Below are 19,711 nucleotides of genomic sequence, written 5' to 3' on the forward strand. Positions count from 1 at the left end.
ACATTTTTAATAAATTCATAATTAATATTTTTTAATCGCTCTTCTTCTCCCCCCTTCTTTATTTCTTCCCTTATTTTATTGCTTTCTTTGGCAATAATGCTACCTTCTGCATTTTAAACATTATTAGCCTTATTGATCATATTTTTATACCGTTTTTTTTCCCTGCTGCTCTATGTGCCTTCAATTGACTGCTTGGGACAAATAAAGTTTTTTGAATTTGAATCTCTACTGTATCTCATGCACTGATTTGTTGCATTTGCTAGTAAACAGCCAATCAGAGTGATCTCCATATAGCATACTGTGTGATTGATGACCGATTCATTCAAATGATATCTATAAATCGCAATGAGACAAAAAAAATGATAATAATTCTTCACAATTTTAAATGCTGCATTGACTTAGATTTGTTCCTGCTTGTATTATGAATGTGTTGAGCAAGCAATTAACAAGAGTTTTCAAAACCCATTTTGTTTGCTTGCTGTGGTGAGAAAGTAATGATTTGAATCGACATTGACTGTAAAAATCAAACATTCTGTTTTAAAGACAGTAGTGTTAATTTTATCAGACATTTTTTAATTTAGTCTCAGTTTTAGTCCAGTTTCAAATACTCTTATTTTTATCATGATTAGTCAACCTTATCCTGTTTTTATTTAGTCAACTTTTAGCCAGCATTTTAGACTTTATTTTAGTCCAAGGAAACATAATTGTATTCATCAAGTTTTTAGTCAACAAAAACTGTCATCATTTTACCCGTAAATTTTTTTGTCAGCAGATAATGTTGAACATTTTGGATATAAAACGGTTTCACATGAAATTTCTCTCATATTTTTTATGAAAAACTTCACACACAATTACAGTATATCAACAAATGGCTTCTATGGCTCCATGCTACAAGCTAGTAAGTTAGCCAGCATTACTTAGCGGTCAGATTAGCATTATTGCTGGAACGTTATAGTAGTTGGCTTAATGATACGTTATAAATATAATTTACTTTTTTTTTTGTCTCATTTGAATGTGCATGTTGCACTCGCTAGATGCAGATTTGAAAGGGGGTGTGTCACATGACAGTCATCAGGTTTCCATCCAAACGTTTCCAAATTTTTATGCACATTTTGTGAAAATGCGCAAAACGAACATGCCCGTTTCCATCCGCTTTTCTTTTTGCGAATATGCGCCGCGAGATGACGTTGTAGCGACGGAACTTTGGGACAACGGGGCGTTCCGGGTGGGAATGTTGCTTTTGACGGGCTGAACGAAAGTAGTTTGTCTTGTTGGCTTCCCTCCCGCTTGTAAGTGAAGTGTGTCGTTACATTGAGAGCTGATGTTAATAAAGCCATCTAAGATTGCATTCATGTTTTTTTTCTTAAATTAATTATAAAAAATAATTGTGTTTCCTCATCTCCCCAAACATATCTTACTTTATCATCCGCCATTTATTGTGACTACAAACGTGCGTGTGACGTATGCATATCCGATCTTGTAGTCGCTTATTCGCAAAACCTGTTTCCATCGGCAAAATGTTCATTATCCTTTTTTCGATACGCTTTAAAAACCACCCCCTCCAAGCGTAAAAACTTTTTGGGGAATTTTGGGCCTTTTTTCAAATTTCTGGCGTTTCCATTCAGTTTCTTTTTCGCAATTCTTGAAAATTTGAATCAAAATAGGTGGATGGAAACCCACCTCGTGTCACAGTGACAGATTAGCAGGACAAAATCAAATTTTTCTTGTCTTTGTTCATGAACTAAAATGTCCATATATTTTAGTCCAGTTTTTATTAACTCATTGACTGCTATAGACGAAAAAAAAATTCATTATTTCTATTAGTTTCACATTTTTTTCCACTTTTGTTAACAAGAGTATGAAAGCTAGAAAAAAATGCATTGTTTGTTTAGAACAGATATAACATTTTTTGATTAATCACGGGTTAACTATTGAAGTCATGCGATTAATTACAATAAAAAAATGTAATCGTCTAACGCCCCTAATATTTTAATATTTTCTTTTTTGTTTGATTACTTAATTATTTAAACTCCAGATTAATCACAAATTTTATATCTGTTCTAAACGTACAATACATTTTTTTCCAGGTTTTCATACTCTTGTTAACAAAAGTGGGAAAAAATGTGAAACTAATAGAAATAGTTCAAATTCATTTTTGACATCTCTAGCCGTCAATGGCAGTGAATGAAGTTAAGTGAAGTACATTTTTGTCTCGTCTCTCGTCGACGAAAATGCATACTGATTTAGTCTCAGTTATTGTTTATTAATGAGGGTTTTAGTCTAGTTTTTGTCCGGTGAAAAATGCGTGTTGACGAAAATACTGTTGTTTAGTTTTCGTTGACGAAATGAACACTCGTATTTCCTTTTTTCTTCTTTTTTTTCTGAAAAAAAAAACCTGGGAAAAAAAAGGAAAAAAAAACACTAGTGTTTCCTGACCACCCCTGACTCCCACGAGGCTCTGCCACTGAGGCTGATTGGTTCTGTTTTTGATGTCTATATTGTAAATCTGTGAAAGAAAGAAAGTGAAAGAAAACGATGGCTCATATCACAAAAAAAGTCGGGGTCATTCGTATCTCAAGGATGACGACGACGTAAGCGCGGAAAACCTACTCAGGCGCGCACGTCTCCCGTGAAGCGATTTGCACATGAACAAAAGCCATTGAATGCCATCGTGTCTCATAATTTGCTGAACAGAAAAAATTCCTCCCCGCACACGTCCAGGTGACGGCCATTGCCCACAATGACACATTCGAGTCAGGCATAACGGTGTTGTCGGGTACTTCAGCAAAAGACAGCGACTTGTGTATCACGCCACAAGTACTGTATGTACAGTATGCTAGCCAAGCAATGTCATTTGACATCTCATTTCAGGCCCCATCTGTGGCATCCACATAAAACACATCATGTACACACACACACACATTTCATTGTGTACACACCACTCTCAGTCACTGCACGCTCGCAGATAAACTATTTTTGTTTTTTTTGATTATTCCTGGCACTGGACTGGGTGTAGCAGTGACAATGGGCATGCTCTCATTTCTTTAATTTCTTATTTTTGGGTGACAAGCAATGAGAATGTTTTTATTTCAGACGGATTTTGAAGGGTTGCTCGACAACGGAAGCATATTGCGTTCGTGCTGACAAATCACATCCAACGGCAATAACGCAAATCAAAGCTTTACGTTAACAATAACGCGTCCCGTGTAAAATGTTGTGTTGATTTGTGCCTCCATATTAGCGGAAATGTAATTTTCATTTCGCAATGGCATTATTTTCGCATTTGCCGCTGAGCGGAGTTAAGTTGCACTTTATTGAATTCATTACATTAGCCACTGTAAGCTGCGTGAGTTATCGGATGCTTAGTCGGCAAGTTTAGCTAAGGCTTCCTGCAGCTATTAGAATGAAACAACAATGATAGTAATGTACTCAAGCGTACTGCGTCTCTCTTTTTCACCGACACCAGCAAATGCTACATCGTCTCGTTTTCACTCGGAAAAAGCAGCAGTAAACAACCACACGCAAATGTAATATGCTTCCGTCATTTTGCATGTATTGGTTTGCTATTGAATTGACAAAGACCAGGAAATGCTTGAATTTCTATACATATATATTATATATGTATGTATGATTATAAAGGTGAAAGCCTGTATTTACGATGCATGCGCAGTGACATTTTTTGATTTGGATTTCATCTGATAACCAACGGTGTTGTTCCTCCTCCTTTCTTTTCTACCGGCCCTTTCATGACCCCAAACTACCTGCTACCTTCCACTCTTTTTGGATTCCTCCCCGATCTTTTTGGTCCAACCCCCACCCACCCATCTCGACCCCCCTGTGTCTCCACCCAGACTGCGCAGTGTGAAGATGGAGCAAAGGAAGCTCAATGATCAGGCCAACACCTTGGTGGACCTGGCGAAGGCAAGTTTCATTGAGTTGATCTATTTTTTATTTTACACTAAATATGCTGTTTATAATTTTTAAAATTCTGACTCTGTGCTTAATCGTCCCAAAAAGTATTTTACTAGGATTTATTGTAGCAATTATTACTGTATGACTAAGTGAAAAATACAAGTAACATCTAAGTAGATCGTGACCTAGCGTAACAAGCACTGATGCTAGTAACGTAGCTAGAAAATAAAATATTACGCAAAATACCCAGTTACTTCTCTCGGTTAAGTAATCTGACTACAGTTACAATTTGTTACTGCATATACATTGTCAATGTATGCACTGACCCGTACCATTCGCTGTCAAGTGGTATTTCCAGTCACTAACTCTTAAAGGGATACTTGACTCGTACTCAACAGTAAGAAGATAACATTTTGTCTATAATTAATGTGATAACTTCATAATTGTTCATGAACAATTAATAGGTTTAGAAACTCATTTTGCCCCTTGTCGACTGAAGATGGCATCACCTGTACTCGGGAAATGGGTAACGACCAATCATGGCTCAGTTTGCTGATTAAACCTAGAAAACAGGTGAGCCATGATTGGTCGTTGCCGACTTCCTCAGCGCAGGTGATGTCATCGTCAGTTAACAGCAAGTGGATATTTTTGTTTTTAACTCTTTTACTGCCAAAGACGTTAAATGACGTTCTGCAAAAACCTTCGGAGGAGCGCCAAAGACGTTAAAAGACGTCCACCCATTTTTTATTTTTTTTTTTTTGAAACGGGTAGAGGGAACCCTTCCGCATCTGTGGTGAAAGTTTCCATCAAGTCTGTTGTGCCTAATGACTATTTTTGGCCCCTAGAGGGCAGCGATGACTCTTTTGACAAGATTGGGTGGGCGTCAGTAGAAGACGTGAGGCGGGGCTAGAGTGTTGAGGGGACATTGGCTGAAGAAGCCATAATGGCGGCCGCTTGCAAGCAGCTCACGGTCGAGCCGTTTTTTTTCAAAGACATCGACCAACGATAAAGAGCACATTGATGACGACGATGATCATCATCGATGATGATGATGGTGACTCCGAGGTTGACGCCGAAGTTGGAAGCGCTGACGCGGCGGCTATGACGACGTTATAAAGGTTCACGGGCGAGCGATGCTGACACCGGAAAACACGGAGCACAACGCTCAGGCGGACGTTCAATCGGACGACGAAGAGTGCCCCGAGTCCAATGCATATTCATCGGAGGAGTGTGTACAGTCTGCTACTTGCTATTTATTCCCCGGGAAAAAAGGCCGTCAAGAAAGTGTAACGTTTGCACGCGAAACGGACAAATGCGAAAGTGAAAGTAAACTGTTGTGCGAGTCCAGCGGCGTCTCCTTGCACGCAGGAGAGCGTTACAAAAGGAAAAACTGTATTTGAAACATCCACATAATTGTAAGTAGTACCACAGTTGCACACATTTGTAAATAGTTTGCGAAATTGTTTTGTCAAATTGTTACACTGTTGAATGGAAATAAACGTATTTTGCAAACTAAAAACACTTTCATTGTTGGTGAAAGCGTTTTACAGAAGTAAAGCACTATTTAGGTGTTTGTGGCATCATTCATGGACAAAAAGAAGTGTACAATTCACTAGAGTGCATGAAATAACATTGTTTCACAAAAAGCTCTTTTTCTCCGCTTTTTGTTTCAAAACAGAGCATTTCGGTGAAAGTAACCATTTTCTATTGTTGATTACTGAAGAACGGAATAAGGTAGAAACGAACTTTTTTTCTGATGAAAGATGAGAGTCCAATCTTTCATTTGGTAGTATGTGTGTTTCCATAGTCCAAACACAACATTTTCTGTGGACCTTGAAAGATCAGTCAAAATGCTTAAATCGGCTGGCACTGGCAACAACCCGTTTCTGAAAACGTCTGGCAGTCAAAGAGTTAAAGGTATTTATTGTACATGAAAAATAAGGAAGATAAAAAATGTATTATAGACAAAAATATTACCTTTTTACTGCCGAAAATGGCTCAATGAGTCAAGTATCCCTTTAAGTGCAGCGGTGAGTCATTTTTCAGTTACGGTCTTCACTACAAAACTAATAATTAAAGGGATACTACAGCAGTGAAAAGTTAATATTTTGTCTATAATTAATGTGATGACATAAATATATTTCATGTGCAATTAATACCGTTAAAAAACATTTTTTCCACTTGCTGTCGACTGAAGATGACATCACCCGTGCTGAGAAAGTAGGTAACGACCAATCATGGCTCACCTGTTTTCCGGATTTGGTCAGCAAACTGAGGCATGGTTGGTCATTACCTAGGTTTTAAAGGTATTAATTGTACATGAAAAATAATGAAGTTATCACATTAATTATAGACAGAATATGAACTTTTTACTGCTGAAAATGGCTCAATGAGTCAAGTATCCCTTTAACAAATAATAAAATACAGGAGTAGACTCCCTTCTGTTAGGTTTCCGGTATGAACGGAAAGTGGATCCCAGAATCACAGAGGAAGGATGCGAGTGGCTTATACACCAAAACACGTCAATACAAACACAAAGCGCTGGTCGAAAGCCAGGACAAAAGGAAAACAAAAAGTACTTTGCAAATGCAAGTAGGGAAATTAACACAAATGCAAAAAGTACCCGAAGGCTGCAAACCACAAACACAAAAAATCAACACAAGTACTAGAGCTATGAAAACGCACCACTCAAAGGTGGGAACAAAAAGAGACGCAGCATAACTTACGTGTACCCAAAACGAGAGCTTTAGAATCGAACTAGTAGCTCGTGATGGCAAAATCGAAACTTTGTTTTGGTACGTACCGGAACCCAGGCGGAACCTGTGATTCGAATCGCGTTCCTAAATCTGTCTCAGAATCAGGACGTCACGTGACAGTTGCCTTTCGCGTTCCATTACGCCTTCAAACGTCACATTGTTTCAGCAAGTGCCTTTTCTAAAATTCAATAAAATACGACCATTAAAATGTCTTGAATCTGAAATAAATCCAACCTAAGTATACTTTGTATGTAAAATTGTCCTGCTGATTCAACGCCCTACATGATAAAATGTCAACATCCTCTTGAACGCTGCGGTTGGTTTAGTGGTAACGCACCCGCACAGAGGGCTGAGAATAAGATCCGTAACCCAGGTTCAATTCCCGCTACGGGTGTCATGTTTTTGCAGGTCATTCTTTTTCCTCTCTAATACTTTCTGTCAAAACTTAATGCCCTGTCACAAAAAAAAAAAAAAGCCTTTGAAATGTAGCTTTTGATTAAATGTGATAGCACTGGGGGGTTTCATCAAAGCATTTAAGTCATGTTGAGAGGCAAAATTAAAAACAAACCAAGTCTCAGCAACAAAAAGCTCATTTGTACTTCTCGACTTATTTTGACGAGGTGGGGGCTATTCAGTTTTTGTTTCCCATGATATTATTTCTCTCTCTTATGGCATCCATTACAATTACAGCCCGATTGCCAGTTGTGTATATTAGGTGATGACAGACAGCCAATAGTTAAATTTCCTTACTGGGGAGCTGCCAACACTGATGATTGTAATATTTTACACTTGGCCACCAGATGTCGCTGTGGGGAGATGTTTCGAACGTTCCAAAAGATCGATGCTTTTGGTGAATCAATCGTTTCAAATGATTTGATTCATTTCTGCCATCCTTACTAATAGCGAAGACAAAAAAAACATATAGTCCTAATGGCTGACGCCCCCCTCGTTAACCAGGCACTGTGAGATGTAGGAAAAACACACTGAGCAATATGCAGCAATATGACACATTTCGAGATAAAAACACATAGCAAACAGTAAACATCGTGGAATGGAGATAGACCGATATGTTTTTTTCAGGGCCGATGCCGATTATTAGTAGTCAAGGAGGCGGATAGACGATATTTGAGACCGATTTTCATTTTCAGTAAAAAAAAAAATATTTGCGCAATTTTTTTTTTTTTTAATACAAATGCCAATCTTGACTTTGTTGTAATGTCTTTAAGCATTAATGCTTATTGAACCATTTTTAAGATTTTTCAAAATGTAATTTTTTTTTTTTTATCTTAAACAATATATTTCCTTTTAAATTTCAAAAAAAAAATGTTATGGGAGCTGCCAAGGTTATCACTATGTCTTAAAAAGTTAAATGGAAACTGGAAACACGTTTCATTGTTTTAATGTCGAACAAAATCGAAAGGTTCAGAAGGTTCCCAGGGTTCAGCAGCATCTCTTATAAAGTTAACTGAAAATTTAAATAAATAGTTCCCTGAGATTAAAATGGTTTTAGCTTTACCTTTTATCGGAAGTCAGATTTTGAAAAAAAGCCGTTGCCAATACTTGTCAAAATGCCCAATATCGGCGTCCATAAGAAAATGAACTAAATTGTTTACAGCTTCAAGTGAAGCATTCCAAGGACTTCACAATGAACATTCCCGTCTAGGGAGTGATGTCACGTGTGTGCCATTTGTCACATTTCGACCACATGAAAAATAACAAAGTAGGAAGAAGACAGATTTGCGTTTCCAAGATGGAAATCCAGTCACTATTTTGAGTGTGTGAGCTAAAGAAAACATTAAGGTACGTTGCACAGTGCTGTTGACGAAGCTTAAAAAAAAACTACCAATACTGTATATATATTTAAAAAAAAAAACATGATATGGATTGTAGCACATTCAAGCTTAAAAACAAAGCCCCACATGACAATATTAACAATTAAATACTGAATGTTAGGCCCGAACACACTGCCTTAAAATAATATTTATGATAATGGCAGTCTAGAAAGAATGTTTCATTTTATGGCAGGGGAAGTGAAGCGCGTCACTGGCTGCCATTTTAGCCATGTTGGGGGGGGGGGGGGGTAATGCTAAATCTCCACAATTGAGTATTCCATACTTCGAAATCTTTACACATTTTCAGAACCGATCTTCCTTTTGCATATCATGTATTTCGAAACAAATCTGTGAATTCACTTTACGGGGTCTTTAACTTTAACTTGTGACATTAATGAACGCTAAACACCTATTGAGTGGCATCACAACCAATCCGTTGTGCTATAGATTGCTCAACGATTGCCTTAACGGTGACTGAAAAGATGGCTAATAATAGCAATAACAGTCAGACAGTGCAGGTTTGTGGCGCTTGAACAGAATGAATACATGATATAATCCCAGACATTGTGTAGGTCAGATATGGATCACTTGAGCGTACATGTAAATAGACGACATCAGATATAGGCATTAAATAGGATTTAAGCACTTAGATCCAGCCTAACCAACAACGGCAACACTATCTGAACTGACAGGGTACGTTCCAAGCTGCAAGGCAGAGACCGCAATCTCAGCGTTAAAGAGCCCAGAGAAGGCGTCTCGATCCTGGAAGGCATACAGAAAGGGTTGTAGGGGCAACACATAAATGCCTCGGCAGCCTCCGTCCTGCCGCAGACATGAGGCGAGGCAGCAGAGCAGAGCGGAGACCAGACACGGTTCAAAGGGAGGTGCCATCCCGCAGCCTCATTTGATGTGGCTGGCATTTCCACTCCACTGTGTGTTTTAAAAGGTCACAAGGCCACCTCCTTTAATGTGTGTTTACTTGCCCCTCCTCTGCTCCTCCATCGCATTGCATGGGTGTGCATTGTGCGGTACTTTGTCTCCTTTTTGAAGACACCCTTCAATATCTAGCTGTACAATAAATTCATGCTGGGAATGTACCTGTACTCAATAATTTGTGTTTAACTCATTCACTGCCATAAATTCATTAAAAAAAAAAAAAAGATTATTGAAAATTAGGGGCAAGAGGCGATTAAATGTTTTTAATTGTAATTAATCACGACTTCACTAGTTAACTCACAATTAATCACAAATTCTATATCTTCTAAATGTATAAAAAATTCTAGGTTTTTATACTCTTGTTAACAAAAGTATATATTTTTTTTAAACTATGGAAATAGTTCGAATTAATGTTTGACGTTTGTAGCCGTCAACGGCACTGAATTTTTTTAATTGTAATTAATCACATGACTTCACTAGTTAACTCACAATTAATCACAAATTCTATATGTTCTAAATGTATAAAAAATTCTAGGTTTTTATACTCTTGTTAACAAAAGTAGAATTTTTTTTTTAACTAATAGAAATAGTTCAAACTAATTTTTGACGTTTGTAGCCGTCAACGGCAGTGAATGAATAAAAAGAAAAAAAAAGAAAATATTGTAAAAAATTCGGGCCGTCAGGCGATCAAAGTTTTTAATCGTAATTAATCGCATGACTTCACTAGTTAACTCGCGATTAATCACAAATTTTACGTACAAAACAAAATGTACAATAAAAAAAATCTAGATTTTCAACAAAAGTGGAAAAAAATGTTAAACTAATACAAAAAATGAAAATGAATTTTTGACGTTTATAGCCATCAATGGCAGTTAATGAGTTAATTACTGTGTCGTATCGTGGACAAATTCCTTGAAAAGACAAGCAGAATATGGCATATAGTTTTTGAATGTATCCTGCTACAAAATGTAGAAGCGCTGGCTGGCATTGGCAGATCCCACGTTGACTGTGAAAAGCCTCTCATTACGTGAGTGAGGAACATGAAGCTAATACTTGAGACATTAAAGAGCATCTCTGGCTATAAATGGAGAAGGCGGTTGTTAAATTGGCAGTTAGATAAAATCTTTGCTGACTTGCTGAAACCGCACCGCGCTTCTCGTCTCTCAATCTCCCTGCTAACGTTTCCTTCGCCTCTCGCAGTGTCACATTTAGAATCAAAATCCTTCATCTACACTCGTAATTTCGGGAAAATTATTTTTTAAGAACCCTTAGCCGCTGCGGTTATTTGAATTTGACAAATTGGCTTTCATATCTTTGCGGTCATCCTTACTTCATTATGTCGGAGTCTGACTTACCTTACTTTGTTGGTTGCATCTAAACTGAAGGATATTGAGGTATTTGTTTCAATTATTGTACTGTACGCGTTTCTCTCTTTCCTCTCAAGAAGCTACAAGAGTAAAGTACTAGATACATGCCGGTATCCAAACTCCGGCACGGCGAAAATCTGCATAGAGGCGAGTTAGACAAGGTGTTGGTAATTTCACAAACATGCATAAGATGACGTATTTCAAAAAGAGTGATTTGCACGGAGACGTGCTTGACCAGAGCATTGTCTCTGTTCTTCAGGCTTATTATAGTTTTGGAAATTTCATTATAGTTACTTTTTATTTCGTTTTCAGGGCGGCTCAGTATTAGTTTAGTTTTAGTTAGTTTTAATATTAATTTTTGGGGGTTTATTACTTGTGTGCAATATTTAATAAATGCCATGGTACAATGAAAAAAGTAATGCACTTCTTACCGAGCCTTGCGCTTCAGCTGAATTAAATGTAAAAACAGGCAAGAACGAGCCATTGGAGCTAAAAGTCAAACATGCAAAATTGTCAGCGAGGAGCGACGTCATTTGAAAGTGCTTTTCTATTGGCTGCTGCTAGATGACGTCACACTTTCAAACGACCCAAAGGCTAAAACGAAGGGCATTTTCGCTATAATTATAGTTAGTTTTAATTAGTTTTGTAAATGTAAAATGTAGTTATAGTTAGTTTTTTTTAAAGCATCAGTATTTTTATTTTATTTTGTTAACGAAAATGTTTTTTGAATTTTAATTTTAGTTATTTCGTTTTAGTTTTTGCTCCTTCGTTCGTACCCTCATTAAATCCAGAATGCGCTGGTGATCACCGCTGGTGACGTAAATTTATCTCCAAGGACCTCATTAATTTATCCCCACCCCGATTGTTCGCGTATAACTATGATAATAACAACAAAATAATAACAATGCCTTCAATTAACTGATTTCTACAGCGATTCAGAAGACTTGATTGCCATATTTATGAATGAAATGTTTCTGACATCTGACTCTTGTCTGCCTGTGCCCCGTTCAAATTCACCTAAAATACTTTACCTGCGCCACCACTTAGACGTGGTCTGATGGTGCGTGACTTTCTGTCTTTCTGCCACCAAATTGCCATTCTGCTGGGCATTTCTGCAAGGACACACCCTCATTACACCTGGAACACCCATTATGGCGTCCAAAAATCAGAATACAGCAGTCTACAACAACCGAGCCCAGAAAGTTGGTTCTAGCATTGAAGAAATAGTTACAGTATGTCCAGAAATAGGTGCAGCGTTATCGTCAATGACAAAATAAAAAAAAAAGAGGTGACTTTTATGTTTAAATCAAGTCATGAAGTGTACTGATGAAGAAAAAATGCTGAATCAATAATACCACTACTGTAGTGCATGAAGGAGGGAGACTGTAGAAAGCACTTTTAATGGTGCAACAAGAACAAAGTCTCTTCATCCATTTTCGATACTGCCATGTGGGAGGAAGCCAGAGCACTCGGAGAAAACCGATGCTTGCCCGGGGAGAACATGCAAACTCCGTAAAGTGCCTAAAGACAAATCCTTTATTTGAATCTAGCTTCTTGGTTGTAAATAGGAAGTGTTAGGGTTCTTCAGAAAATAATTGACTAGCAATGACTTGAACTGAGAATGATGACAAAAGTGGTTGTCAAATATACCCCCAAAAGCTAATTCGGTAATTTTACCGATTTGACATATCATCATCATTGCGCTCTCTTTTTTTTATGTATTTATTTATTTATTTTTTATTTTGTATGTGGGTGAGTAAGTGTATGTGCGTGCGTGCGTGTGAAATTATTAGTTCACCTAAAACCTATAAAAAAAATACCATACCGTTCACCTAAACCGAACACTTCCAGGCATAGTCGTGAGGCATTGTATTTTTTTTTAGATCAATTGGTCTTTAAATGAATTATTAAATTAAAAAAGAAATAATTAAATATTCAAATTCCCTCTCTTTCTTATTTCCGATCAACTCTTCAGCTGTCCTGTCAATTAAAGGCTAAAAAGCCCCGCAAAAATATTTAAAATAAATAAATAAATGAATAAAGTTGTCAAAAAAAGAGAAACAAAAGGTAGATGGAAAAGTTTTTTAAAAAATTACCTAAGCATGCCCAAAACATAACCATAAAATGTCCCCCAAAAAAGGAAGAGTAAAAGCAGGTAATTGAAATTGTCAAAAATGTCAGATAATTGATAAAAAAAAAAGGCATAAAAGAACATATTCAAAAAGTAACCATAAAATGGCCAAAAACAATAGAAGAGAAGCAGAAAAGTACCATAAAGTGTCTTTGAAATTGCCAATAAAGTCAGAAAATGCGGAAAAGAAAACGTTCAAATAATGACCATGAAATGTCCACAAAATTGCCAAAAATGTCCGAAATTTGATAGCAAAAAAATAAAAAATAAATCACAAAAATAGCCATAACATTTCCAAAAAAGGAAGAGAGGGAGAAACTTTGCCAAAAATGTCAGAAAGGCAAAAAGTCTAAAAATGTAATGAAAACTGAAGTATAAAAAAAGTAAAAGACAACGAATCTCTACGTATTCGATGTTATCTCTTAGACTAAATTAGACTAAAGCTAAACACTGTTTTCCTTCATCACAATCTTTAAATGTTTTGCGGCTCCAAACTGATTTTGTTTAGTTTTTTTTTTTTATTTGACCTAAAATGGCTCTTTTGACAGTAAAGGTTGTTGACCCTTAATCTAACAAAACCAGGTATTCTTCAACAAAAAACATTCACAGACACTAGAAGGGCCACGGAAACGTTCCACAAGCAGAAATACACTCCGTTCAGTTCACCTTGGCCTCAATTACTGTATGAAGTTTTTTTTGTTTTCCATTTGAACTCTTCACTTACCCAACCCCCTATTTTCCCACCCGTCTCCACTCAGACCCAGAACGTGATGTACGACCTGGTGTCCGAACTCCAAGAGCGCAGCGAGGAGCTGGACAAGCGAATCGGCACGTTGGAGGACAAGCTGGACTCGGTGACGGGCAGCCTGCAGGCGCTGCCCTGCCTCATCTCCCAAGCCATAACCCAGCAGCAGCAGGACTTCCTGGACGGCTTTGTTCACCGCTTCCGGCCCGCCTCGCTAGCCTCGGAGCGCTCCGAACGCTCCGAGCGCTCCTGGACGTCCACCACCCGCAGGCGGCGCTCGCCGTCCACCGCGCCGCACACCTCCTCCGATAGTGGATAACCTCCGACGAGTACTTTTTCCAGATCCATCGCATCACTTCATTCTTCTTCCCTCTCAAAGAGTCCGTCGCTCCCCTCTCCTCCTTAACACCGATTAAATCCAAAAACCAATTTCTCTCCCGCTGTGACTGAGCGTTTCAGCGCAGGACTGGATCAGAGCAACTCTAAGAGAGGAAGGGGGGGGGGGGGGGGTTGGGGTAGAGATCCAGAAAAAATACAAATGCATCTGACAAACAAAAAAAGAAAAGAAAAGACTGATAAACTGAGATAAAGTAGAGATATGGTTTATGTTTTAGCCATTGTATGGCTGTTCAAGTTAGCTTTTTTGTAAAAGCCCTTAAAATTGACTGAGGTCAGAGGTCACTGAGGTGAGAGCTGGCTATCACACCGGAGAGTCCTTAACCACCTGGGGGGCGGGGGGTGGGCGGGGGGTTGGGGGGGGGTGTCAGTGCGTCCTACTGGTATTCGGTGAGGAGGGTGAGACAAAACTTTTGGATTTCCCTTTCAAAAGACTGCCGACATGGATTCTTTCCCGTAGGTTAGGGCAAAAGCTGTCGGGGGGGGCCTAACAGCGTTGAAGACTGCACTAAAACGGCGAGGAGGGAACGTGCCCCGCACGAGCGGGGGCAAAAAGGGGGGACGCGATGGCATTACTACTGGGTAGGAAAAATTTACACAATTGCCAACTTCAAGGTTTCAGCTTCCTTGTTCTTACCAAGGGAGAAATGAGAGCGACTATCTTTTTTAGTTACATATTGACATGTGATTTTTTCAGTGCCTGAATGTATAAATAGTAGAGGGTTATTTAATTACTAATTTCAGAGCTTTTTTACGATGTTAACAGTCTTGACTACAGCATTGCATTCCCTTTTCAGATACATTCCTCTCCGAATATCAAAAGAAATCGTCTTAAAAATGATGCATAACACGGCCTCCATTGAGCAACCTTGTTTTGAGAACCTTTTTTCTTTTCTATTTATACTAACACCGTGGAGGGGGGGGGGAAGAAAAAGGAGAATGTTCCGAGAGCGAGCGAAAGTATGTTTAATGTGTGTTTGTATGAAAATGAGTTCACTTTTAGCTCGACGCTGCACACCCATACACAACAGTGGGAAAATGTAGTGTACCTTCCTCAGCACCACTAATTAGAGCTCCCCGTTGCTCTCCAGATAATGGCATGTCTTGAGGGCTGCTGGTGTAAACGGTAGAAAGTGAGAAAGGGAAGAAAGAGAAAGAAAAAAAAAAACACCCTGTCCCTTGCATGGTTCTGTGCAAAAATGACAGTCGAACGTAATGCTCCTTGGATGGCTTGCTGAATTTAGATGATTTGGATTCTTAATTATGTCCACTACTCTTTTTTTTCTCCGTTTGTCTCTTCTTTTTTTCACAGATTTTTTTTTTGTTATTAGCATCTAGAGAGTTGCACTAAATGTGATTCTGTAATGCATTCCCTGTTTAAAAACACAAGACAAAGGAAAACCATGGTTACAAAAACAGTTCTGAAAGGACGCAAATAAAAGTGCTGAAGAAACTTTGATGGGTACGGAATACTCAATTGGTCCCGCTGCAGTTTTAAAGCAAAAAAAATCCAAATAAAACTCGTGCTTCTGGTTATCATTATTTCATATTTCAAAAGGGTAACAACATTGTATTTGAAGAGTGGCAAGCATGAGTCTGTCCTTCTTGACTAAGCTCAGTCAAGTATTGGGAGTCTAGCTGGTTGCCTAGCAACCGCACAGCCATGGAAAAGCTCCAGAAAGCTTCTCCATTGGAACGCATGAAATCAACATGAGGAGTTTGGTTATACAAGAATTTTTTTTTTTAATTAAATAAAAAAAAATATATATATATATATATATATATATATATAATATTACAGCTAAATTAAATTTGTAATGAGTTAAATCACATCTTAAAATTTTGATTAATCGCAATTAATCACTTAATAAAAAAGGCTTTTATTATCAACATTTTTTCCCCACCAAATTTAAAGAGCACCTGCTGTTCATTCTTTCGACATTTAATGTTATGAGGACGTCTTCAGCATTTTTTGATCCACTGCACACTCATCCTCCTCTTTTTCTAATCAGTTAATTACTTGCATAATTTAAAAGGAAAAAAAATGACCCCGATAGTTTGACATGAACAATTTTTTTATTTTATTTTATTTTTGAGAGACACCAGGCTAGGGCTGAACCATTTTGAAAAACAATCGAATTTCATGAAACAAGTGATAAACTTGACAATATTCTTAAGCACTGAATCAAGGCACAATATCAATCAATCAATCAATTAAGGGTGTTAGAAAAAATCGATTCGGCAATATATCCCGATATTACAGCACGCAATTCTCAAATCAATTCAATATCGAATAGAATTTTTTACATACATTTTTTATGGAAATATTCAACAAAACATCTTAATTAGGGTTAGGATTCACACATTAAGCATGGAAGAATGTTATATTCATGGAACATTAAGCCTTAATATTTGATTTCAGTGCTGTTCAAACATGAAACAGACTGCAACTTTGTTAAATGCAGTGGCTCACTTATAAGCCTGAATTTTCAGATAAATAAATACATTTTCATACAAATCTTAGAGCGTACATGTACAAGTTTACTGATTTGTATTTTCTAAATTTGAGTTTTAAAAAAATCGCAATAATCAATTTATAGATTCGTATCGGGATTAATCGGTATCGAATCGTGACCTATGAATCGTGATATGAATCGAATCGCCAGGTACTAGGCAATTCACACCCCTACAATCAATCAATAAAATGAAGCCTACCGGATAAAGCCTACTGCAGCACAGGTTGTTAGTTTTTTTTTTCCTTTAACAAATTGCAGCTTTTGCCATTTGAAACCATGTTAATTCGAAAATTGAGGAATTGTTCAGCCCTACTCTGGACCCACCATCGCGTATTCAATTTATTTTATTTTATTTAAAATAAAAAATAAAAATAAAAATAAATTTATTTCTGGAGATTCGTTCGTATTCAAATTAAGAACATATTCAGTCTTTTATAATTGGAACTGAATTAAGCATGAGTATCAGCTTTTTTTTCCCTCCCCCCCTTTCACCTGGAAGTGATGAAGCACGACTCCTTCCCTGTGACCACCTTGAGCCCCATCTTGCGCCTACACTCCCCTTTGCTCCATGCCGTGTGAAAGAATCCGTCCCGTCATTACGGCCTCCCTTTCAATCAATGTCATCCAATTACTTAGGACAGCTAATGGCAGGCGGCTTGACGCCCGCTCATGGTTCAATCTCCTTATTACGTGGTGAGGTTCAGCCTCGTGTTTGTCATCTGTCATCATTAAGTCAGAAAAAAAGCGGCTTCCAAAACGGCCTGCAGCGAAGACCTCAAATCTGAAACGATAACTACAACAGCAGGGGGAAGCTTCGGGTCGTGCTGTGTAGTGTGTAATATTTGGTGACACAGGGTAAGGCGGTCTGGTGTCATCACACCCAAGAGGGAAAACACAGAGATGAGACACGATTCATAATTTGGGTGGCATAAGAGGGAAGATTTATGTGACTAGTATGAAAGAATAACTAAAGTAAGAACTTGATATTTTTCAGAAGTGAACCTCAATAAATTAAAATGTAAAAAAATTCACTTCACTCAAATGAATTGACACCCATATGTAGATTTAAAAAATAAATACTTCTCAGAACGTTCTCTTTTGAAATTGAACTACTTACATAAATTCAGCTTTCCACAATATTCCAATTTAGTGATCTACTGATGTTACATAGCAATAGATATTACAAATATGTTTTATTCAAAACAATATATATAAGAAATTCTTGATACATTCTTGCACAAATGCTTTAAATATATTATTTTACATGTAATTTTATTTTCCATCATTAATGTGACCTACAACCTGTACATCGCAATTAAATTTTTAAAATCTTTCCAAAAGAGGGATTGACATTAACTGAGATAATGTGGTTGCACAAGTGTGCACACCCTCTCAAAACTAGGGTGTGGCTGGCTGTGTTCTGAATGAATTAAGATCATGTTAACCCTATAAAGCCTGAACCATGAAATATATGAGAGAAAATGTAGATTCTTTGTCAACAATATCATTTATTGGTCCTTTTGAACAAACAATAAAAAATTGTTTATTCAAAAGGACCAATGAATACTTTTTTTTTCTTTTCTTTTTTAAATCAACTTTCACATATGACTTTTGATTCGTGTCATATGTGATACATCCGGTCACAATCCTTTAAATTCGTACATTTTAAACTTCCAATAATATAACAATAAACAGACATATGAAAACATATTAGTATTTCCAAAAATCAGAAGGAACATTTCTAACGATTAATAAGAATAGGTGTCTCTTCTTTCTCAATTGGGGTGATCATGCAAGGTCGCTGGAAAAGCCATCAGCTGGGTGATACTACCCCCCTAATGGATTATCCGTGCAATGAATGTGTCAGATCATATACGCCAGGGTTTTTAACGGGGGCGGGGGGAAATATTATACTCATGAAATAGAGGGCTCAAAAAGTCTTGCATTTAATATGATATGTTTGGCTTTATAGGGTTAAAGGGAAGTCAGCACTCGCCTGGCACCATTTTACATGTCTCTAATTAAACCCAAATGAAGTTCATGTGTTCTAGAAGGCTTTTCCCGGCATTTTCTTGTCTAGCAGAAGCCTGAAGTTTTTGTGCTTTTTTCTTTTTTTTTTTACACGTGTTTGGGAAATTTCAAGTGTTCTTATTTTGTTTGCAATATCTTGACACTACACCAAAAGTTCAGACACATGAAGAAGATGGCCGATTGTTGTCACTTGTACTTAAATTCCTGCAGCTCCTTCAGTATTGATGATGAGTGATGATATATGTTTTCGTTTTGTCGTCCAGGGATGTCCAGTTCTTGGTAATGTCAATTGTGCCATATTTTTGATGATTCTTCTGTACTCTTCTCTTGACACATGCCTTTGAAAAATGATGTAGGACGTAATGACATACCGGTAAATGTCAGGAAAAGCTCACTAGAACATCTGAACTTTGAGGTTCATCAGAAGCAATTTAAATGGCGACAGGTATGTGGTGACTCCCTTCTAACATGAGTTTTGAACACACTACATTCCTATTTATAAGAGGGTGTGTACACTTGTGCAACCACAATGCCTTGTTTACGTTATGTCATTTAAAAAAAAAAATCGAATTAGCTGTTGAAGTTATAAGTCATATTAATGTTAGAAATGACTTGATCTCATATTTTATATCACAAAAACTTGGCATTTGAACAGGGGTGTGTAGACTTTTTAGATCAACTGTATGACATACAAAGCTCGGCCAAAACACTGATTCAGAACTAAATACCTGACTCATTTTCTCCTCTCGAAAACACCAAACATTTTATATTAAAAGTCAGCGGCTTGTATTGGCATTAGATAAGAGATCCGCTTCTTTTATCTCCCTGAGAGGAAATCAACACACCTCCATTGAACAATAACACTCACCCAAAATGAAATGTAACGCATCTATTGTTCTGCGCACATGGCTTCATCACGATACATCATGTACGCGGTAGCACAGGAATACGTCGACGTTCAACGGACGGCAAATGGGTTGAACGTGTTCTCTGTATGCATTTTGCTGATTTTGAATTTTACAGCTCAACTGTTGTCCTAGCAAGGAGAGACGACCAAGGTCACAACATTAAAGACTTTCCCCAATGATA

At 37.6% G+C, this 19,711-nt stretch overlaps 1 protein-coding gene across 1 annotated transcript in view; it reads left to right on the plus strand.

Annotated features, from left to right (window-relative positions):
- The window catches only part of kcnn1a (potassium intermediate/small conductance calcium-activated channel, subfamily N, member 1a), a 100,910-nt gene extending 81,199 nt beyond the window's left edge, over positions 1 to 19,711 (plus strand). Inside the window, exons 8-9 of the mRNA XM_077558075.1 lie at positions 3,852 to 3,921; positions 13,693 to 19,711. Coding sequence (XP_077414201.1) covers positions 3,852 to 3,921; positions 13,693 to 13,998 — 376 coding nt within the window. The 3' untranslated portion in view covers positions 13,999 to 19,711. The remainder of the gene's footprint in view (positions 1 to 3,851; positions 3,922 to 13,692) is intronic.

The sequence above is a fragment of the Vanacampus margaritifer genome, chromosome 2 (assembly GCF_051991255.1).
Source record: "Vanacampus margaritifer isolate UIUO_Vmar chromosome 2, RoL_Vmar_1.0, whole genome shotgun sequence".
NCBI classification, from domain to species: domain Eukaryota; kingdom Metazoa; phylum Chordata; class Actinopteri; order Syngnathiformes; family Syngnathidae; genus Vanacampus; species Vanacampus margaritifer.